This window comes from Mobula hypostoma, chromosome 8 (assembly GCF_963921235.1).
Source record: "Mobula hypostoma chromosome 8, sMobHyp1.1, whole genome shotgun sequence".
NCBI classification, from domain to species: domain Eukaryota; kingdom Metazoa; phylum Chordata; class Chondrichthyes; order Myliobatiformes; family Myliobatidae; genus Mobula; species Mobula hypostoma.
Genome location: NC_086104.1, coordinates 158,235,952 through 158,259,159, shown reverse-complemented (window position 1 = coordinate 158,259,159; position 23,208 = coordinate 158,235,952). Strand labels below are relative to the sequence as shown.

At 43.8% G+C, this 23,208-nt stretch overlaps 2 protein-coding genes across 3 annotated transcripts in view; both read left to right on the top strand.

Moving 5' to 3' along the window:
- The window catches only part of piwil2 (piwi-like RNA-mediated gene silencing 2), a 121,621-nt gene extending 100,827 nt beyond the window's left edge, over positions 1 to 20,794 (top strand). For both annotated transcript variants that reach the window (XM_063057220.1, XM_063057219.1), the window contains 5 exons: positions 993 to 1,081; positions 4,902 to 5,007; positions 9,875 to 10,131; positions 11,570 to 11,677; positions 14,551 to 20,794. In XM_063057220.1, the coding sequence (XP_062913290.1) occupies positions 993 to 1,081; positions 4,902 to 5,007; positions 9,875 to 10,131; positions 11,570 to 11,677; positions 14,551 to 14,707 (717 nt within the window). In that variant the 3' untranslated portion in view covers positions 14,708 to 20,794. The remainder of the gene's footprint in view (positions 1 to 992; positions 1,082 to 4,901; positions 5,008 to 9,874; positions 10,132 to 11,569; positions 11,678 to 14,550) is intronic.
- Positions 20,795 to 21,238: 444 nt separating this feature from the next.
- The window catches only part of slc39a14 (solute carrier family 39 member 14), a 44,377-nt gene continuing 42,407 nt past the window's right edge, over positions 21,239 to 23,208 (top strand). The window contains exon 1 of the mRNA XM_063057215.1: positions 21,239 to 21,464. The gene's annotated coding sequence lies outside the window, so the exon portion shown is untranslated. The remainder of the gene's footprint in view (positions 21,465 to 23,208) is intronic.

The window sequence follows — 23,208 nt, the reverse complement described above, 5'->3', positions numbered from 1 at the left end:
CCTTGATCACAGGGCACTGCAAAGAGTGGTACAGACCGTCCAGTGCATCTGTGGATGTGAACTCCCCTCCATTGAGGATGTGTATTGCAGCAGGTGCATAAAGAAGACCTGGAAGATCATCAGGGACACCAGTCACGTCATGCATAAACTGTTTCAGCTGTTTCCGTCTGGCGCACGCTACCACAGCATTAAAGGCAGGACCAACAGGCTACGGGACAGCTTCTTTCTACAAGCCATTAGACTTTTAAATGCAAATATCTGTACACTGCAATGGAATCATAACACAAAGATTCTTACTCCCTCATGTTATGGGATGGATGTAAGATTTAAATAACTGAATATATTTTAAAATTTATATTTACTGTAATTCATGTTTTTCCATTATTATGTGCTGCTACTGCGAAGGCAAATTTCGCGATATATGTCAGTGATGTTAAACCTGATTCTGATACACATTGTATGTCCATAAAGTGATGCTAGGTACAGTCATGTTTGCACATAAGGTGGCTAAAGTAGTGGTAGGTGAATGGGTGAATTCTCACAACCTTAAGACCTTGCAGTGAGCTAGCTGTTCAGTTATTGAAGACAGTTTGTAGTGTATTCACTGTTGTTGGAAATGCCATGGCCAGTCTGGAGCACACTCACAACTGGAGGTGGTGGTGTTGATTGTACCAGACACTGAAGGGCTAATGAATAATGATGGGGTGTCCACCTGTCTTGTAACTACACCGAAGAAGTTTAGAATTTAAATTCACTTTAATGTTGTTTCCAGAGTCTCAGCTGAGATTCTGTTCAATCTCTGGTATGTGTTTTAGACCCATGAGATTGAGCCTTCAGGATGGAGGGTGGGAAGCTTGAATACTTTGCATGTACTTAGCCCGTTGTCGATCAAGTGATAGGCCTCTGTTCTCTGATGTTAGTCACAGTGGCTACTTTGTCTAAGTTGGATGTCTAAATGACTGTTATTTCTATGTACATCTGGCCCATTTTAGAAGCAGCTGATGGTGGTAGGAGTGGATGTGTACCATGACCCCATTCGGGGAAAGCAGTCTGTTGTTGGATTTGTTGCCAGCTTAAATAAGTAAGTACTGGCTGTTGTTTTATTTCTTGTGAGATCTATGAGATTTCATGACGTATACCAGATTCTGATTCACTGCAGTTACTCAAACAGTTTTTCTGCCTGTGGGCACATTCTAAATTGGCTATGGCCAGACCACTTTAAATCCTGAGATCCTCTGACCCTGCAGTCAGTGAAGGAAGAGCCCAGAGCTGAATGTAGATTTTCTTCCCACTCAGTTGTCAGTACAGAGGTTGTTTCCCGAATACCTTTGTCTCCCCTAATTCCTTTATCCCTGCTGATGTGCTTGTCGCATTGTTTTGCCCCACTCCCACCTTGCTGTGTATCTGTGTGCTCACCTCAGGGCTGTATAGAATTCCTCTGTGTTCTCGTGTCTCTGTCTCCCCTGTCAGCATAGAATATAGAACAGGCCCTTTGGCCCTCAATGTTGTGCCAAACCAGTTAAAATAGTTGTCTAATAGCCAACTATACTAATCCCTTCTGCCTACACATTCCCCTCACATTCATGTATGTGCCCATCTAAAAGTCTCTTAAAAATCCCTAAAGCACCTGCCTCCACCAACGTTTTATCTCTGCTCAAGATCCATTAAGTATTCTGATCTTCTCACCAGGTCTCACGGATTGCACTCCTCCCCCTCTACTACCTTATTCTGGTTCTGCTCCCTTCCTTTCTGGCCCTGATGAAAGGCTTAGGCCACAGTCCCCCATCCCCAGATGGGAGAGAGGGGCAAGTGTTAACTGTACAAGAGGGACAGTTGGTAGTTGGTTGACTCCACCAAAAAATTGGGGGGGTGGGGGGAGAGGGGAAAAAGGGTCAACCTCCATCACCCAGGACATGCCCTCTTCTCATTGTTACTGAAGGAAGTACAGAAGCCTGAAGGTACACAGCGATTCAGGAACAGTTTCTTCCCCTCTGCCATACAATTCTTAAATGGACATTGAACACAAGAACACTATCTCACTTGTATGACTTCTGTTTTTGCACTATTTTTAATTTAACTAGTTAATAACATGTAATTGATTTACTTTCATTTCTATATTATCATGTATTGAATCATGTTGCTGCCACTGTTAACAAATTTCACAACATATACCTGTGATATTAAACCTGATTCTGATTCTAATTTTTGAAGCTCTGGAGTTTATAGCCCAGAATTTATGCAACTTTCCACCCTTGATAGAGATGTACAAGATAAGAGGCATTGATCTAGTGGATAGCCAGTGACTTTCTCAGAGTAGAAATGGCTAAAAGGAGGGGACATAGTTTTATGGTGATTGGGGGAAAGTATAGGATGAATGTCAGAGGCAAGTTTTGTTTACAGAGTGGTGGGTACATGGAATAAACTGTCAGAGATGCTGGTTGAGGTGGATAATTTGGGATATTTAAAAACTCTTAGACAGGCACATGGATTAAAGAAAAATGGAGGGCTATGTGGGAGGGAAGGGTTAGATTAATATTGGAATAGATTAAAAGATCGGTACAACATTGTGAGGTGAAGGGCCTGAACTGTTCTTTGTTTTAATCACTCCTGTCAGTAAATGTGCCCCTTGAGCTCTGCCCAGTCCCAATCAATGTGGTGATGTTCTCCTGCACTTTCTAGAGCTCTAGTAAATCCTTAGACAGGGAGACAAGACTTTTGTACACTATTCCAGGTGTGGTCTCACCAAGGTATTCTTGGCAAGTAGACAAAATGTTGTTAGACAATCTTCAGGTAGTCAGCATTCCTAATCTGAATGCCTTGCTCTTACTGAACTGTAGTAATAGATTGTAAAATAAAAACAAAATGCCCGGAATTTGGTGATAGAAAAATGCTTACATATGTAGAGACTAAATGCTAGAAAGGGCACCTGGTGTTCTGAATGTCAGGGCCTTTCATTAGAATTAAGATACTGAAAATAAAGAGCTTTGAAGACACCGAGATGTAAACGAACACGAAGTGACCTTGAGTAAATGTCAGAAGAGATTAAATGATCAGTGAGATGATACAAGAGCAGAATTAGACCATTCAGCCCATCGAGTCTGATTTGCCATTCCATCATGGCTGATCCATTTCCCCCTCAAACCCATTCTCCTGTCTACTCTCCGTAACCTTTGATGCCCAGACTAAGTGTTTTAGGAGGTTAAAGAGGTCACCCCTTGCCTGAGAAGCAACTTGGATCTGCTCCAATTTGCCTACCAGGACAAGTCCACAGCAGATGCCATCTCACTGGCTCTTCACTCAACCCTGGAATGTCCGTACAGCAAAGATGCATACATCAGGATGCTCTTTATTGGCTACAGCTCAGCATTCAGTACCATCATTCCATCAAAACTAATCAACAAGCTCCAAGACCTTGGCCTCAATACCTCCTTGTGCAATTGAATCCTCTCTTTCCTCACTTGCAGACCCTGGTCAGTTCGAATTGGCAACAGCATCTCCTCCCTGAACTCCATTAGCACGTGCACCGGTAGGCTGTGTGCTTACCCCACTTCTCTACGCGCTTTACACTTACACCTGTATGGCTAAGCACCGCTCCAATGCCATATTCATGTTTCCTGATCACACCACTGTCATAGGCTAAATCAAAGGTCCTTTTCTGAGACTGTGCCCTCTGGCCCTAGACTCCCCCCACTATAGGAACCATCCTCTCCACGTCCACGCTATCTAGGCCTTTCAGTAGGCTTCAATGAGATCCCCCTCATTCTTCTAAACTCCAGCAAGTACAGGCCCAGAGCCATCAAATGCTCCTCATACATTGATCCATTCATTCTGGGGATAATTCTTGTGGACCTCAGGCAGAAGAATAGTTGGCTCAGTAGTTTGGTCTTTCTGCATCATATGCAGGCTTCTGTGTGCCACTGATACATGGATGTGGTTCTCAATGCTGTCCCCCACACTGGGCTGTTATTAGCTAAAAAATATTGTTTCTACAGGGAGGCCTTCAGCACATCTTTGGATTGTTTCTTCCTGTGCACCTGGTCATCTGTTCCTGTGACAAAGCTTGGATCTGTTTCTGGAGGACATTTTAGATGGGAAGCAATATAATTATTGTGAATTGCTAGAAGGAGATGCTGGAAATTTGCAAAAAAATTAATTTATTGTCACACCAACAATGTGCGGGCCTAGTGCAACAGCTTCAGAAAGTGCAGAGCAGGTAGACATTAAGCTGCAAGGCCATAACAAGATAGGTTGTGAAGTCACAGGCCCATTTTATCATACAAAAGGACCATCTAATAATCTTATAACAGTGAGATAGAAGCTGTCCTTGAGCCAGCTAATATGTGCTTTCAGGCTTTTATATCTTCTGTCCAATGGGAGAGGGGAGAAGAGAGAATGTCCAGGGTGGATGAGTTTGGTGATAATCCAACAGATACATTGATCACTATACTGATGCTGGTCTGTCTTTGCAAACTCATTATTCAAATTTTAATACCCCTGCTATTGTGGGATTTGAACTCATTCTATAGTCGTAGGCTGACCATTTGTCCAGGCATCTGGCTGCTCAGGGACTAGCTAGCCTGTGCCTAATGTGCACTGTAACTGGTTGTAACTCAAATTCATTTATTATTAATGTCACCATATTTTACCTTGAGATTCAGTTTGTTGTGGGCATTTACAGGAAAATAATGAAGGAATGGGGATGAGAGGAATCAGGATCCACTATGATAGAGCAAGTAAATGGGCTGGATGGCCTAATTTGTTCCTGTCTTATGGTCTTATAAATACAATAATTTATGAGAAGATCTATACATACTGAAAATAATGACTGACAAACAACTAATGTGTGATGCAATTTGAACGTGGATAATGAATTGATGTATCTGACCTGTTCCTGCTCCAAGGTCAATGACCAAGTGGTTTTCAAGGGTGATGTTTCAGATGCCTGAGGAGGAAATCATCAGTGGCTTAAAGATCTGTATGGTGGCATCCTTGAAGAAATATCATGAGGTAACAATTTGTATTCCAACAAGCAAAGGAATAGAATATGATTATCAAAGTACTGTCGGAGATTGCACGTGCAGTGAGATTGGATGAGAGTTGCTGTGTCTGATTCACTCATCTGTTCAAGTTCAGTTTATTGCCGTTCATCTGTACACATGTATACCGCCAAACAAAACAATGTTCCTCCAGACCAAGGTGCACAACACTATATATTTACCACACACACATAACATATGAAGTAATTTTTCACAAATAGTCAGGTGCATTTACGTGTTAAAAAGAAAACACTGTAACATTACAGATGCCTCATACGTAATGAGACCTGGATGGTGGCAGGGAGTTCGGTAGCCTCACAGCCTGGGGGGAGAAGCTGTTTCCCATCCCAACAGTTCTTGTCCTAATGCTATGGTACCTCCTGCCTGATGGTAGGGGGTCAGAGATTGTTGGATGGATGAGAGTGATCATTGACAATGCTGAGGTACTCAGTGCTCCTAATCAGTATCTCTGATGGGTGGAAGAGAGACCTCAATAATCCCCTCAGCAGTCCTTGGAATCCTTTGTAGGGATTTGCAATCAGATGATTTGCAATTCCAGTACCAGACAATGATGCAACTGGCCAGGACACTCCCAGTGATGCCCTTGTAATAAAACGGGTTAGAATGGTTGGGGGGGGGTGGGGGAGAAGCCTCACTCACCTCAATCTCCTCAGGAGCTGGAGATACTGCTGTTCTTTCTTGACCAAAGGTGTGGTGTTGAGGGACTAGGTGAACTCTTCCATTATGTGCATCCCAGGCCCTTGGTCAGCCTGCATCTTCCTGTTGTCCATAATCACCTCTTTGATCACCCGTCCATGTTAAGATTCAAGTTGCTGACCTCACCCCATTCTACCATCGTTGATGAGGCCAACCACTGTGTTATCAGCAAACTTGGTTCGGTTTGAACTGGATCTGGCAGTGCAGTCCTGTGCCAGCAGCTCTGCGGATGTGCCTTGTGCCTGTCTGCTTTCAGCGGAAAGCCTTTGTTTTGCACTTTGTGCTTTGTCATTGTTAGGATTACATTTAGTGTTTCATCACTGCTGAACACCAGTTAATTAAGATGCTTGTGGTGGGATCTTTGAAATAGCAGAGAAACAGGCTATTCACCCTATTGAATCCATGCTGGCCTTCAGAGAACCACTAACATGAATCCCACTTTACTTGATTCTCCCCTTATGCCTTTTGAATGTACCACTCACCCACAAGCTAGGGATAGTTCACAGCGGCCAGTTAAACTACTAACTTTGGGAGTGGGAAGAAACTGGAGTGCTCAGGGATAACTCAAAAATGAAGTGTAGATTTCATATGGACAGCACCAAATTTCAGGATCAAACTGTGGGGTCGTTTGATCTATGAGACACATCCCTGAGTCCCTCGATACTCAGTGAATAGTTATATCCGTCAAAGAAAGGATTGCCAGCAGGGCAAACATAACAGTTGTAAGCTGAACTTGGGAACATCAATACAATGCCTTGAAAAAGTATTCAGCTCCCATAGGTATTTTCACATTTTGCTGTCTCATTTTCTAAATTTAAAATACACTGAAGTAAGATTTTTGAGCTAATCTACAAAACATTGTGCATCACGTCAAATCAAAAGAAACATTCCAAAACCTGTCAACAATTTACTATAAATTAAGGCTGAAAAAGTATGTATCCTCTTTGTAATTACTACACTAACTTTCCTCAGATGCAGTACTGTATATTACCTTACCAACTCACCCAATTTGTTGATGTAGAAAATTGGAGGACCACATGATTTTGAGTTCATAAGAATAAATACTCCCTCTCTTGTGGTGGGAAGAGACTACAGTGGAATTTTATTGGCCTCGACACTAAGCAGTATGTGCAATGTAAATCTAATACTTCATAGCGACCAGGTAATACCATTCATACTGTAAAATACAGTGGAGGTAGCATGATGCTATAGGGATGTTTTTCAGCAGTAGGGACTGGAAATCTGGTCAGGATTGATGGGAAGATGAATGCTGCTAAATACAGAGAGATCCTAGATTAGAAACCTGCTAGCCTCTGCCAGAAACTGGGAAGGAAGTTTCTTTCAGCAGGAAATTAACCCAAAGCACACTGCCAGAGCTATCATGGAGTGGCTTCAAATGAAGAAAATTGATGTCCTTGAATGGCCCAGTCAGAGTCCTCACCTTAACCTGATCAAACATCTCTGGCCTCAAGATTGCTGTCCAGTACCGCTCCCCAACTAACCTGATACAGCTTGAGTAATTTTACAGGGTGGAATAACCAAATGTTCCTCCATAATGTTGTGCAAAACTGAAAGAGACTTGTCCAAAAAGATTACCGGCTGTAATAGCTGCGAGAGGGGGCACAACTAAGTACTGAGTGGGGTCGGGGGGGGTGGGGGAGAGCAGTGGGTGGGTGTGAGTACTTTTGAGTACTTTTGAACTGCTGACATATCAGTTTTTGAATTATTTTGTTTTTCATGCTTTACAACTTTCCCTGATTTTTTTTGGTGGGGAGGCTTTACTGTGGGGGGAGAAAAGGAGCCTGTGATTCTCAAGTAAAAGTTCTCAGTTAAATTGATCAAAATTCCCAGTTATATACTCATTTGTGAACAAAGTGTTGGGGGATGTATACTTTTAGAAGCCGCTGTACTTAGAATGTATTGTTTGTTTCACCAGGTGCAGGTCAGTTGGCTAGGCAGAATAATAGTTTAGCACAGACTAGATGGGCTGAAGGGTGTGTTTCTGTGCTTTGTGACTCTATCATTTAATCAGGATATTCTCACCTTCAACATCTCCTGCACTTTCACTAACTCACTCTTGCATACTTGCACCCAGTTGGCTTGAGCACTGTATGCCAGGGGTCGCCAACCTTTTTTACACCACGGACCGGTTTAATATTGACAATATTCTTGCGGACCAGCTGACCGAGGGGTGGGGGGGGGGTGTTAATCATGACTGGAATATAGGTGAAACTATAAGTCACTTATAAGTGGCTAATAATACACTCAAATTTCATTTCTATAAGGTTTATCTAATGAATTTAATATTAAACACCACATATTTTCCTCCCATGAATATAGTGATGTCAATCATAAGTCACTTATAAGTCAATAGCATCATAACATTTTAAGTAACGTTTGGATATTAAACATACAGCGCATATTTTCCTTGTATGAGCATGAAAAATCATTCCAACACACCAATATCGCTGAATCAGTGGGAGCCCTGGGCTTGTTTCCCTGCAACAAGATGGTCCTATCGAGGGGTGATGGGAGACAGCGATACTCGAAGGGGATTCCTTATGTCCAGTCTATTCCACAGTCATTTGCAAGCTTGGAGTTGATGATCTTCCCGCACTGACATGGATGATTCACCAGGGACATTCACAAATGGGTGACGGACCCATTCCTTTCCACATCTTAGGTCATTTGCAGTTGGGAAGTAACGCTCAAATTCTGCCGACAGTGAAGTTAGGTGATCGTGCACCAGCTGTGAGAAAGACGGTGCAGCCTCAGTCTCTCCCAAAGTCCCAGCTAATGTTGGAAGCAAGTCAAATATGCCCCTGTCCACTCACTGTCCCCACAGTTCCAGTTTGGCTTTGAAAGCAGACACTTTATCTGCCAACTTGAAGACAGTTGTCATTCTCCCCTGAGGTGACAGACTGAGTTCATTGAGCAGGTTGAAGATGTCACACAGATAGCCACTAAGTACAACGCTCTCAGAACAGCAGCATTTGTGGAGGTGGTGGCTGTCAGTACTTGCTTCTGCCCCGCTTGCTCATGTTTTATCCTCTCAAAAAACTCAACAAGCCGAAGCAGTTTTGAGGGCTTCATTGCCTCATTAGACAGCTTGTCTCCACATCTCACACACAGGGGGCTTGGAGCGTGCGAGTTGCCGGTCGCAATAAAGCCATATTTTATGTACGACTCGTCGTATTTTGCGTTGAAGGAAGCTTTCTTTTTTTTTTGCAGTCTCTGCCTCAGCTGTCTCTGCGTTATCATCATCATTAGGCCTTTTTATGTCCCCTACCATCTCTTCCAAAGAAACTCTCAAGCGATGTTTGTTTTTTACTCATAGCGACTGGTGACCTCGCGTGGGTAATGATCTCGCGTACATTCAAGTTCAACAGTGGACGTGACAGGGAATGAGGAAAGGTGCAGCTGACTCGTATCACTTCATACCGCCAAATAATATCGTTTCCCTGCGGCCCGGTGGTTGGGGACCACTGCTGTATGCGATTGGCAGAGAGATGCCATCAGACACAGGAGAAGAATTAGGCCATGCAGCCCACTGAGTCTGCTCCACCATTCCATCTTGACTGATTTATCCCTATCAACCCATTCTCCTGCCGCCTTCCCGTAACCTTTGACACCCTTATCAAGAACCTATCAACCACCGCTTTAGAGATGCCCGATGACTTGCCTTCCACAGCTGTCTATGGCAATGAATTCCACAGATTTACCTCCCTCTGGCTAAAGAAATTCCTCCTCATCTCTGTTGTAAAGGATTGTCCTTCTATTGAGGCCGTGCCCTCTGGTCCTAGACCCACCCACTATTGGAAACACCTTGCCCACTCTATCTTGGCCTTTCAGTATTTGGTAGGTTTTAATGTGATCCTCTTTCATTCTTCTGAACTATAATGAGTACAGGCCCAGAGCTATCAAACCACTTTTGATGCGTTAACTCTTTCATTCCTGGGATCTTTCTTGTGAACCTCTGGATAACTGCGCCACACAAGTGTGTGTGTGTGTGTATAAGTGTGCATGCTCATTCATTCATTCTCATTGTACAGATGTCAATTGAAGATGCTGCTCAGCTCTAATTCTAACACTTTCTAGCGTTTAGTTCTAACATTTTACAGATAAACCACTGCCTACCAGCGAAGATTGCCATGTATCGGGATGGAGTAGCCGACAGCATGTTGAACACTGTGAAGGATTACGAGATTCCACAGCTCCTGAGATGCTTTGAGGTGTTCCCCGACTACCACCCAAAGTTGATGCTGGTTGTGGTACAGAAGAGGGTTGCCACCAACCTGTGCACCAAGGGCAAGTCAGGGAGACTAGAGGTTCCACTTCCTGGTACTGTGCTGGATCACACTATCATCAGTCAGGAATGGTGAGCTTCAGTCTTTGAATTTATCACTCTCCTGCTGTGGTCCTCAGAGGGTTTTGATGAAACCTTGTGGTTCTTGCTGTCCTAGCACTTGGTTCTCGCAGTAAAGGACACTCCACGATGCAAGATGAGGAGAAAGCAGGCCTGTGAAAGGAAGCAGTACCCTGCCATTAGCTGCGGAATCTGGTTTTGGGCAAGGGAACTATGATTTTTTTGCCTTGTGTGTTTGCAGAGTCCTGGTGGTCTGCAAAACATTCTGTATCTGGTCATGTCCGTTTGCTGTCAAAGTGCAGAGATCAAGTAATAGATACATGCTCTTCATGGAGACTCTTCCAATTGTGGGTGGGTCTAGGACCAGAGGGCACAGCCTCAATGGAAGGCCGCCCCTTTGGAATGGAGAGAGGAGGAGTTTCTTTAGCCAGAGGGTGGTGAATCTGTGGAATTCATTGCCACAGACAACTGTGGAGGCCAAGTCATTGGATATATCTAAAGCGGAGTTTGATAGTTTCTTGATGAGTATAGTTATCAAAGATCACGGGGAGAAGGAAGGAGAAAGGGGTTGAGGGGGGAAGTTAAGTGATGGGGCAGACTTGATGGGCCAAGTGGCCTTAATTTTGCTCCTTTGTATTATGGTCTTGAGCCCACCAAAGCTGTACTTTAACCTCACTCTATCTTTTTACATGATTCTTATTTTACTTTAACTTCTGGCTTTATTTTTTATATATAATTTTTATTTTTATAATTGTTGAATGTTGTTTTCTGTTGCCTGTTATTCTTTGAACAACACATCACACCAAATTCCTAATACATGTAAATGAAATATAGTGAATAAAGTTGATCCTAACCATCAGCTATCCATTTTACACCATCTTGCCTAAGTCCCCTTTTTTTTCATTCTCCCAACACCCTCTATCCTCAGCTGTAACCCCTCACCTACACACACTGGGTAGTTTACAGCAGCCATTGAAAGTACTCACCCTTGTGGGACAAAACTGGAGCACACGGAGAGCATCTGAGCCCCCCTCAATAGCAGCAGAGGGGTTGGGACTGAACCCAGCTGGATTTTATTTATCTTGAGATACAGCATAGTTAACAGGCTCTGTGTCATATACACCCTTGTGGCCAATTAAACCTACTGACCTGCATGACGTTAGAATGTGAGAGGGAGCCAATGCAGCCACAGGGAGAACGTACAGACTCCTTTTTGATGGGCAGGAACTGAGCCCAGGTTGTTGGCGCTGTAATAACATTACGCTACTCCACCCCGTTGTTTGGATTGATCAATACAAATGTAGACTTGTGTGCTGGCAAATCCCAGGAGCTTCTAGAAGGTACTTTAAGTACCATTCCTCATTAGTTTTCCAGCAACTATTGGGCAATTGACTGCTTTCTCTGAAGCATAAACTGCATGATATTCGTTGTGCTTTTTTCTGTTTCGCAGGTTTGAATTCTTCCTGCTGGCACACGCTGTTCGTCGAGGTTGTGGGACTCCTACACGTTATATATGTTTACTCAACACTATGAACCTCAGCCCTGACCACATTCAGAGGTAAGCTGGGAGATGGTAGTGGAGGAAGCACAAGTTAAATAAGATTTACAATTTCTCACATTACTGGGTGATTGTCATCGAGCAAGTCTAACATCAAACTTGTGACGAATTTACCAAATTTCAATGGTCAAATTTAATATCAGAGAATGTATACAGTATACAGAAATTCTTACTCTTTGCAGACATCCACAAAACCCCAAAGAATGAATGACAGAAAAATATTAGAACCCCAAAGCCCTCCCTCCCACGACAAGCAGCAGCAAAGCACAACCCTCCCCCCCTCCAAAACCCGCCAAGCAAAGAATAGTAAAGCCCCCAAATAGACCATGATCCAGGTCCATCAAAAAACTACAGTCCAATACCCAGATTTCAACATGCCACAGGCTCTCCCTCTCACTAATGGGAGAGAGAAGTGTCAGCCCTTCTACAGCAAAAAGGGAGACCAAAAGCTTGCTGGTTAATAGATTCTTATACAGTACTGTATATACATGCTTGCCGTCATCAGTCAGGGCACTGAGTATAACATTTGAAAAGTCATATTGCAGATGCATAAACCTTTGGCCCATCTAGTCAGAACTATTAACCTGCCAAAGGGCCTGTTTCTATGTTCTGTGAGTCTATGACTCTATCAACTGTGCAAATGTAGATGCCAATTGAATTTGTGTATCCTGGTCTTTGTGTAATATACAGCAGGATTTGGGCAATTCAGCAAGCTAGCCTGGTTGAACTGTAGGATTTTCTGGCCAGACTGCTGGAAAATATGGAATTGAAATCGGATGCAACTCTTGCAAAGCTTTGATCAAAATGATGGAAATCTCTTTGTGCCCATTGTGCGACAATTGAAATGAGCAGCTCGCCTTCTGGAGGGTATTGTCCTGTGGACCATAAACCCTGAGCTTGTTAGCAATACCCATATCTCACAAATCAATCATTAACCAAGAAGGGGTAGAGGTGAGTACAATTACAACAGTTTAAAAACGCTTGGGCAAGTTCATGGATAGGAAAGGTTTAGAGCAGAGGTTCCCAACTTGGGGTCTTTTAACCCCTCGGATACTGGTAGGGGTCCATTGCATAAAAAAGGTTGTGAACCCCTGGTTTCAAGGATGTGGGTCAAATAAAGGCAAATGGGACTAGCTGAAGCGGGCAACCAGCTCAGCATGGATGAGTTGGGCCGAAGGGCCTGTTTCCATGCTGTCTCTGATATGATACAAGATGAGGAGGAATTTCTCATTGGGTATATTTAAAGCAGAGGTTATATGTCTTTGATACGTCAGAGTGTTAAAGGTTATGAGGAGAAGGCAAGCAAAAGGGGTCGAGAGGGAAAATCAGCCATGATGAAGTGGTGGAGCTGACTCACTGGGCCAATTGGCCTAATTCAGCTCCTATGCCTTCTGGTATTTCTCTGCCAGTCACGTACAGTGCTCAGACTAACTGTGCACAAACGCATGAGTGAGTAAGTGAAGTGGGAATGGGGGATGTTGAGGGTGAGAGGTCAAGAATGTATGAAAAGAGAACATCTTGATTAAGTGAGCCATGAAACATGGAAATGGCCTTTCAGCCCATCTAGTCCATGCTGAGCTGTTATATTTACTTATTATAAATAAGGAGGGAGGAGAAGATGGCAGCGCAACGCAGCGCGCGTGGCCGTTCGGAATGAATATCGTATGTGTAACTAGGGAGGCCATGCACAATCTGGATTTGATGGAGACATCCGTGAGAGTACGGAGGAACACCTGGGGTAACTTCTGAAATGCCTGCTTCACTGCCGCTGCTACTGTGCGATGGAGAATCTCCAGAGGGGAAGGCCCCAAATCCTTGGCTTTGCCTATTGCCTGTTGCTGGGGCCGGGGTCGAAACGCTCGGCAGAGATGGTGCTCGGTGTCGGAGAGGTGGTCGGAAGCTTGGAGTTTTCAGACAGACTCTGAGTCGGACTGTGGTCGGATGCTTCCAGGATGCTGCATCGTCAAGTTTGCGGCGCTGGGGGTTTACTGTCTGCGTGAGATGATGGGACTTTTGACAGACTTTGAGACTTTTACTGTGCCATGGTCTGTTCTTATCAAATTACAGTATTGCTTTGCACTGTTGTAACTATATGTTATAATTATGTGGTTTTTATTAGTTTTTAAGTCGGTTTGTCATGTGTTTTCATGATATCATTCTGGAAAAACATCGCATCATTTCTTAATGCATACATTACTAAATGACAATAGAGGACTGTATGTCCTCATAATCTAATCTAATCTATATATTTAAAGCAGAGGTTGACAGTTTCTTGATTAGTAAGGGCATCAAAGGTTACAGGGAGAAGGCAGGGAATTGGGATTGAGAGAGAGAATAAATCAGCCATCAAGGAATGGAGGGACAGAATTGATGGGCTGAATGGCCTAATTCTGATCCTGTGAGAGCCTTTAGTAGTGAGCAAACTGCTTGCTAGAAGCAGTCAGCTCAATTATTAATTTAATCCCAGTTGTCTTCTTCCCATAATACCTTATAGCACCAGTGATCAGAGTTCAATTCCCAGTGCTGTCTGTAAGGAGTTTGTACATTCTCTCCGTGACCACTTGGGCTTCCTCCCACATTCCAAAGATGTATGGGTTGGGGTTAGTGAGCAGAGGGCATGCGAGGTTGCTGGTGGAAGCATGGTGATACTTGCAGACTGCCCCTAGCACATCCTTGGACTGTGTTGGTGGTTGACACAAAACATCACATTTCACTGTGTTTTGATGTACATGACAAATCAAGGCCCCTGGTGAAGGGCCTTTGCCCAAAATGTCAGCTGTTTATTCCATTCAGACGCAGCCTGAACTGCTGAGTTCCTCCAGTTACTCTGATGAGTAAAGCTAATCTCTAGGTTTTTAATCTTTGTGTTGCAGGCTCACTTTCAAGCTGTGCCACCTGTACTGGAACTGGTCAGGTACGATCCGCGTGCCAGCGCCCTGCAAGTACGCTCACAGGCTGGCCTTCCTGTGTGGCCAGTCCCTGCACCAGGAGCCAGCCGCCCTGCTGTCTGAGCTGCTGTTTTACCTGTGAAGCCATCAAACGTTACATGGTGCAAATGGGACAGAGGGCGGTCCACTCAAAATGATGGGAGTCCTGCTCGGGCTGGGACAGGGGCTTAAATTCTGCCCCAGATCTTTTTTTCCCCTTGGCTGCAGAAGCATTTTTGATTTTAAAGCCATCTTTGTTTCCTGAGTAACACACGGCCAGAACGAAATGGCTGAACAAACAAGACACATAAAGGCTGCCCTGAAGCACTCTACTTATTCATGTGAAGTGATGGTAGTTAAAATGCATGCTCTAGACCCGAGACTCCAAGCGGCAGGCTGAGTTTTAGAGCTCAAAGGTGTTGGCTCAGCAGAAATATAATCTGTAAAATTTCTGTTATGTTTGCAAGGACAGGTTCGCAGTCCCACCCCAGGAGAGGCAGAAGCACCGGTGAGAACCCACTTTATCCTGAAGTACTTCCTGCTGCCCTCCAGAAGAGGCAGAAATCAAAACACAGATCCCCATTTGAAGGCAAGAAGAGAAATGCAAAATTCCCTGTCAATTCTCAAGCAATCACACCTCTCTAACCCAGGGGCACCCAACTTTTTTTTAATGCCATCGACTAATATCATTAAGCAAGGGGTCCATGAACCCCAGGTTGGGAAATCCTGATCTAACCCTTGTTTATCATCCCTGTTAGAACCAGGGTCCATTCTCACGCAAACTTCAGTGGATTGGAGTAGGCCTAGTCTACAAATCCAGAATTCCCAGGAGTGAGGAGAATTCGTAGAGGTCCCAGAAACATTTTAGTTTCAATTTACAGGGCTTGATTGAATCTGATCCACATCACGTAAAGTCCTTAAATAATTCCTTTGTCAGTGAAGGGGAGTGTTAACTCATTCGTGCCTCCTGCGGGTCTGGCTGCAAAAGGTGTGAGCTCGTTCACTGATCTTTGTGATCACGTCACAGACACTGTGCTCCTCTGACAATTATTACTGAATCCCATACCATCAGCAGGTGAAATAATGTTCCTATTTGGTCACTCCAGACTCATCACAGAATGAAATATTGTCCTAGAGCTCTCATTTCCTCCTTGCAATGTGTTTCTGTCCAATTCCTCCTCACGAAGCAGTTACAGAGCACAGTGACTGACCGAGCTCACCTTGCCGACCCTAGTAAACTGTTCTGTGGTACTGGAAGTCAGGGTTTATCACTGCGACTGCTCCCCCATTGCACAGTTGCTTGTTCAGTCTCATCCCAAGCTGATTTCAGTATTTGAAGTTTTTTTTTGAAAAAGCAAGACTTTAATTTGAAAATCTGTAAATTCCCTGCTTGAAAATTGAGCCTGCTTTGGTTAGCTGGTAGTTATGTTAATAATCTGTGCTATGATTGTCTGGGTGAGAAGAGGTTACAGGTCAGAGATTTTGCTTTAGGATGAGGGCTGACCAAGTTATTTTTTTAAATCTTTTGTTCAGTGACTTGTGCATGTGTGGAATTATCTACTCTGGATACCAATCAAATGTTCTTCCATGTTCAGGCAGTTTATGTAAGAAATTTCTTCACCACCCCCTCCCCAATCTGTGGCAAGACCACTTTGAACAACTGCAGTCCTTCCGGAGAAGGTGCTGTCATGGTGCTGTTGGATTTCGGTCCAGCAGTATAGGTATCTCCTGTTTGTTTTGGACTGGAGTCAGGAATAGTGCAGGCAAAGTGAGGTTCTTTTCCCTCAATACTGACTGACGTTCTTGATGTCTCAGATTGCTTTGTCCAGTCCTGAAGACAACCAATGTACACCTCTCAAAATAAATGTACTTCTAGGCCAGGAATTCACAGACCCTTTGGTTAATGGTAGAGCTCGATGGCATAAAAAAGGTTGGGAACCCGTGATTTAGGCATCCGTGTCAGGATGGGGAAGCCACAAGCCACTGCTCAGCAGGCCATTGGAATTATTTAGCTTGTAAGCTACTGAGACCAGCTTTTGTAGATGTTTAAAACTAGCTGGTAAGGAAAGATGAACAGTGAATTAAATCTGTGGTGTGTTACCCCATCTAAAAACAAAAAACTAGAGTGTAGAACCAAGAGGTCTTTCAGCCAATCAGTGTCTTTCTTTTACGTGCTTGGTTGCGTTTTAACTTCACCTACCCATTTTTAATATTTTGATTTCAGTTTTGAAACCTGCTGAGCTGTAGCCCCTCAGCCTTGTGTTGAAGATCTAAACTACTGATAAGCTACTAGAGGAATGTGGTGTCCCACTGCTCTGATACTGATCCTATCCAGGCACAGCAACATACTTCACTAGTGTGGCACTGTGGTCTGGTGCTTTCTAATCATGCAGTAACCTTGTGAAATGTCAACGCCCAAACTTCGTCATTCTCTCTCCTCCCTTCCCTCCTTCCCCCCCTCACTACATAGCTATCTTTTAATTAAACACTGTCTCCAAGTTCAGACTGGAATTATATTGCCAGCAGAGTCAGTGGAAAACATTTTTAAATATAGATCTGACCTACATTACGGCAGGGTGAAGTGGAAAAGAATCGTTCTTAAATATGCAATAAATATCTGAAACTGCACAGACACAATACTCCCAAACAGTAAACACGAGGAAATCTGCAGATGCTTCCCAAACAGTGATGCTTTTGTAAACACAAGGAATTCTGCAGACGCTGGAAATTCAAGCAACACACGTCAAAGTTGCTGGTGAATGCAGCAGGCCAGGCAGCATCTCAAGGTCGACTGTACCTCTTCCTGGAGATGCTGCCTGGCCTGCTGCGTTCACCAGCAACTTTGATGAGTGATGCTTTTGTATAGACTTTGCACAAAACAGGGGTTTATAAGCTAGGGAGGAGCTGTATCGAGTTGTGTTGTTAGAACGGAGGCCTGCAGCTATGCTGGCTCACCCATAGGGCAGAGACGGTATCATGAAATGCTTCCCGTCAGTTGATGCACTCTGGCTGTCCTTGACTATCCACACTGATTCCCAAGAATGAGGGTGAAGAATTGCCCTATGAGGAAAAAACAAATTCTTACCAGAAGGTTTATGCCAGAATAGGAAAAGCTGGAAACTCCTCTCATCATTACCCAGCCATTCCTCTCTGTGGAACTGGCAGCTGAATCAGACAGATACCACTTCTCCCTGGCAAATGAGGCTCGGTATACGGTTTTGCCAGGTTGCAGACTCGGCAATGAAAGATCATTTTGGCTCCAGCAAGTTCATCTAGGAGCCAACTTATCCAGCAAACAAGCTACAGAGAAACTGGGCACCACAACCCATGGGAAGCCAAGGGAAATGTCTTCACGCGTAATCGGGGCAGTTTGCTGCATAGTGTTTCACAAAGTTGGAGCCAGGTGAGCAGTAGGATGTTGTACAGCATGGAGACGTAAAAACCAAGTATCCATTTACATTGCTTCCAGTCTGTGTTTCCCTCAGTTCCCCCACATACATACCAGGGGCGGTTTCCATTGGCCAGTTGATCTACTGACTTGTACCTGCTTTGGGAGGAAACTGGAGCACCAGGGAGAAACCAGTCACGGGGAGAATGTGTACAGCATTGTGGGTAGAGCAACGCTATTCCAGCTTGGGGCATCGGAGTCGGAGTTAATTCCCAGCATCCTTTGTAAGGAGTCTCTACACCTTGCTCATGGAATGTGTGGGTTTTCTCCAGGTCTTCCGGTTTCCTCTCACAGTCCAAAGATGTACTGGGTAGGTTACTTGGTCATTTGTAAATTGTCCTAGGATTTGGTTAGGGTTAAATCGAGTTGCTGGCCAGAAAGGCCTATTCTCTGCTGTATCTCTAAATAAAATAAATACACTGCTGGAGTTCAGGGTTAATCTTGGGTAGCTGGATAACTCAACCAGCTGCATCATTGCTACTAGGAGTAGAGCTTATTGATTACATAAGAACATGCAAAATGCTGGTGGAACTCAGCTGATCAGACAGCATGTATGGAAGTGAATAAACATTCAACATTTCGGGCTGAGATGCTTCTTCAGGACTGGAAAGGAAGGGGGAAGAAGCCAGAATAAAAAGGGGAGGAGGAACGTTAGGAAAATAAGGTGAGAGGTGATGAGCAAGACCGGGGTGGGGCGGGGGGGGGAATGAAGTGAGATCTGGGAGGTGGTAAGTGGAAAAGCTAAAAGGCAGAAGCAGGATAAAGGATCTCTGCCCATTCCTTTCCATAGATGCTCCCTGAGTTCCTCCATTTTGTGTGCTTCTCCAGATTTCCAGAATCTGCTGAATCTCTAGTGACTTTTTATTTTAAAGTGGGAGCAGGTATGTGCAATTCATCCTCAGAAGCCCACTCAGATAAATGTACTAATTGATCTGATCCTTGCCTTCTGCTCCGCTTTCTAATGTCCATTTCCACTGATAGTTTTGATTAACAATATCTCTCCGATATGGATACTGTGAAGGACTAGAACCCATTGGTAGAGTATTTCACATATGCACAAGCTACTAACAAATTTCTTTTAGCTCAGTCTTTTTGGCCTGGCCTCATCTTAAGGTAATGTCTTTGATCCATAACCCTGTAGGTCAGGTGAAAATGCCTCAGCATCTACTTCTGTCCCTTAAGACTCTTCCAGTGAGACCACAATATCATTCATTTAAACTTCAGAGATTGTTCTGCTGTTCTACTGAGACTCCCCTTCACAGAACAATCTCCTTAGCCTGGGAGCTGACCTTGCAATTTTTTTTTTGCATTTGTACCCTTCATTAGAATGGAATGTTGTAGAAGTGCCCTTAATCCCTGTTCAGTAATGGCACGGTGCACGATACAGCTCTTATCACACTCCTTAAGAGCCTGTTTTCACTCTGTCGATGCACTTGTGCCTGCCAGTTCCCTCAACATCCAAACCTTAGCTTTACTCTGTAATTGACATCAGTTCAAAGCGGGGAAGAAGTCAACTTGCATTTTACAGTCACCTGGAACTGCATAACCACAGGCCATTCAGCCCATCATTTGCTTGCAGCTATTTTGAAAGAGCTGTTCTGTTTGGCCTCACCGAGTTCTGTTTGGGTCAATTTTTCTAATTTCCCTGTGAAAGCTACCATTGAATCTGCTTCCACTGTCCTTTTGGAGAGCAAATTCTAGAAAAATAAACTTAGTGCATGAAAATTGTTCCTCTTCTGGCAGTTTTCTTGGTTACTTCACCTGGAAGAACATTTCTGTAGATCTGAGGCAAGCTGCTGACTGGTCAGGGAGCCTCCTTGGGTGAGCTTCTGCCATCAGCAGGTGGACAATGCCATGTTCTTTTTGGGCCAGTTGCCATCATTCCCTATGACCTTTTCTGCCCCATGCTATAAGTTCTCAGCTGGTAGTTTGCTTCTAAAACTTGAGTCGGGCAGTGTTAAGCCCTCCTGTGGCTTGTCCAACCACTCCATGACAGAAGCAGCCATGTGTCTTGTAGGAGTAGCTGTTTTAGAGTATTTTTTATGATGGAAGAGCAATAATGTTTCTCTCTTCCTCATTGTTCTTCACAACGTGGTGTCCTCAAAAACTTGTAACTCCCAGATCCTGATCTACCCGCTCTTGTTAAAGGTGACCATTGTCATTAATGAACCAGCTGTTATTATTTACATTCTTTCAGAGAGCAAATTAAGACCTGCAGAAAATGACTTGCCTTGGCTGCAGAAGACAAACAAAAAATGCATGATGTCAATTCCTCAGTCTTTAAAAATAAAAAAAGTGGACCAAGTTATTAGAGAACCTTATTCACCTTGTGCTGTGCTCCATTAATGTCTTCTTGGCTAGCCAGTGTTCGAGGGAAGCTCTAGAGAGCAGAGAGGGGTGTGCAGGTAGAGAAGACTGGTGTTCTCACCAGCAGAGATGGGCAAGAGATGCAGTACAAGGCAATCTCTTGCAGGGCCATTCGACACTGGTGGAGTTCATGTTAATGAGCTGTTGGAAGCCTTAAAGACTACACCACCCTTCCTTGTGCTGAATTTGGACCAGGGCCTCAAATTCTGGCTGAGTAAATGGAAGATCACTTTGGCCGTCATCGTGACATTTGACAGACCGGATCCCACACTGAAGAAAGGTCTTAGCCCGAAACATCGACTACTTATCCACTTCCATAGATGCTGCCTGACTTACTGACTTTCCCTGGCAATTTGTGTGTGTTCCAAAGCTCAGCTGTTCTTTAATGTGCAATTTAACTTCCTGTACTGTGAGCAGAAGTAAATCAGACCCTCTACATTGGGGGGGGGGGGGGGGGGGGAGGGGCTGTAATTCTGGAGCACACAGTGTCTGTGGAAGAAGAAATGGTTCTTCAGCCTGAAATGTTACCTCTATTTCCAGATATGCCGCATGACCTGCTAAGTGCTTTGTGCTTTCTGTTTGTATTTTAGATTTCCATCAACTGTAGGTTTTTGTTGGATTTTCATTTCCCATCTTGATCAAGCCTTTTGTTTTAAGTTCTGAAGGGAGCACCAAACTGCCCTGGGCCTCCTGAGTCACACTGATACCATTCACAGCCTGACTAAAGAGTACGGAATTTAAAACCCATCCCTATTTAATTATTCATCAGGTCTTCAAAGTGTGTGCTGACTCGGCAGGTGTCAGAGCCATGAGCATGGCTGGATCACTAACCTCATGATCCACCAACATCTCAGTTCTTTCTGCTCCTCAAGAAACTCTGAAGTGTGTTTTCAGAAACAAACAATTCTACAGGAACACATACAATTCTACAGGAACTCAACAGGTCAGGCAGCATCTATGGAAGTGAATAAACAGTCGACATTTCAGGGCAAGGCCCTTCATCAAGAATGTTTTCCAGCAGGTTTTTGGCCTAACATCACCAGCTGTGAGTGTCTTTCAGATCTTGTTAATAATACTTAAAAGTATATTGTGTTCTTACAGTTTTGAAAGATTCCGTTGAGTGTAGATTTAAAGTGTTCTGAAGAAAAGGGGAGTGGGGAATTAAATTTGGGCTTCTGGGAACATGAACAGCTCATTCTTTTCAGGGACCTCTGTCTCAGCCTGTTAAACAGCACATAGCACAGCAAGTCAGGCAGCATGTGTGGAGAGGAATAAACAATTGACATTTCAGGCCAATCCCCTCCATTAGGAATGGAGCAGGTTCTTGGCCTTGCGTCACCAGCTGTGAGTGGCTGTCAGATTTATGAATAATGCTTTGTGTGCATTGGGCTGTTTATGCCATCTTGAATAATTTTAAAGTTGAATGTAAATCTGAAGTGCGTCAAATTGTGATGCTTTGGGGACAGAAAAATCTGGTTTCTGGAAATGTGGATAGCTTGTTCTTTAGAGATCTGCTTCTCAGCCCACTAACTCCATTCCACTGAACCCCAATTTATCTATCTATCTAATCAGTCACCCACACATATCCCGCTTCCTTTTTCTTTAAACATGCCCTATCCTTTGTAAAAGCCTCTGTCCTGAGAGCTATCATCTGACTCCGATCTCCCTTCCCTGTGTAGATTCTTGGATCCCAGTGTCCTATTTTCATGGGATTGGTAGAATGGAGAAGTCAGAATTTCCTATACCCCTCTTACCAAAGCTCAAAGTAAATTTGTTATCAAAGTCCATAATGGGTGCTGCTTTCCTGTGACAACGTTTTGTGTAGGTGTGGTCAATGGTTGGGAGGACATTGCCCCTAATGGAATGGGCCGTATCCACTACTTTTGTAGGATATTGCATTCAAGAGCATTGATGTTTCCATACCAGGCTGTGATGTAGTTAGTCAATATAGTCTCCATTACACATCCATTATATGTTTATCAATGTTTTAGATGCTAGATTTTCGCAAACTCCTAATGAAGTAGGTGTGCTTTCTTCATAATTATATTTACATGCAGGGCCCAGGAAAGGTCCTCTGAATTAATAACACAAATTTAAAGATGCTTACCCTCTCCAAACCATGGCAGTGAAGATCCAAGCTCAAAAGAATGTGAAGATCAAAACTATTCCTCCCATGTGCATGCAAGTCAGTGAAGGTTGTAGCCCAATCTTTCCACTGCAGGAATTCACTAGATCTGCTCTTCCTAGGTGAACTGTCTGTGCATTTCACTTATTTTGGCCTCATCTCTCCCAGCTTCCTTTGTCCTGTCTGCTCCTGCATCACACAACGCTTCTGTGACTCCAGCTCTCAAAGCTTGGCAAAGTCACACTAAACATAACAGTATAGCACGATGTTGTGCCAATCTTTTAACCTACTTTAAGATCAATCTAACCCTTTCCTCCTAATAGCCCTCCATTTTTCTGTCATCCATGTGCCTATCTAAGAGTTTTGTATATGTCCCTAGTGTGTTTACTTCTACCATTGCCTCTGGCACTGCATTCGATGCATCCACCAGTCTCTGTTAATGAAAGAAACCATCTCTTAATGTTTCCACCCCCCCCCCCATACTTTCCTCCAATCACCTTAAAATTATGCCCCCATGTATTAGCCATTTCCAGCCTGAGAAAATGTCTCTGGCTATCCACTCAGTCTATGTCCCTTGTCATCTTGTGTGTTCACCTCTGTCAAATCACCTCTCATCCTGCAAAGAGAAAACTCATTCAACCTTTCCTCATAAGACATACTCGGT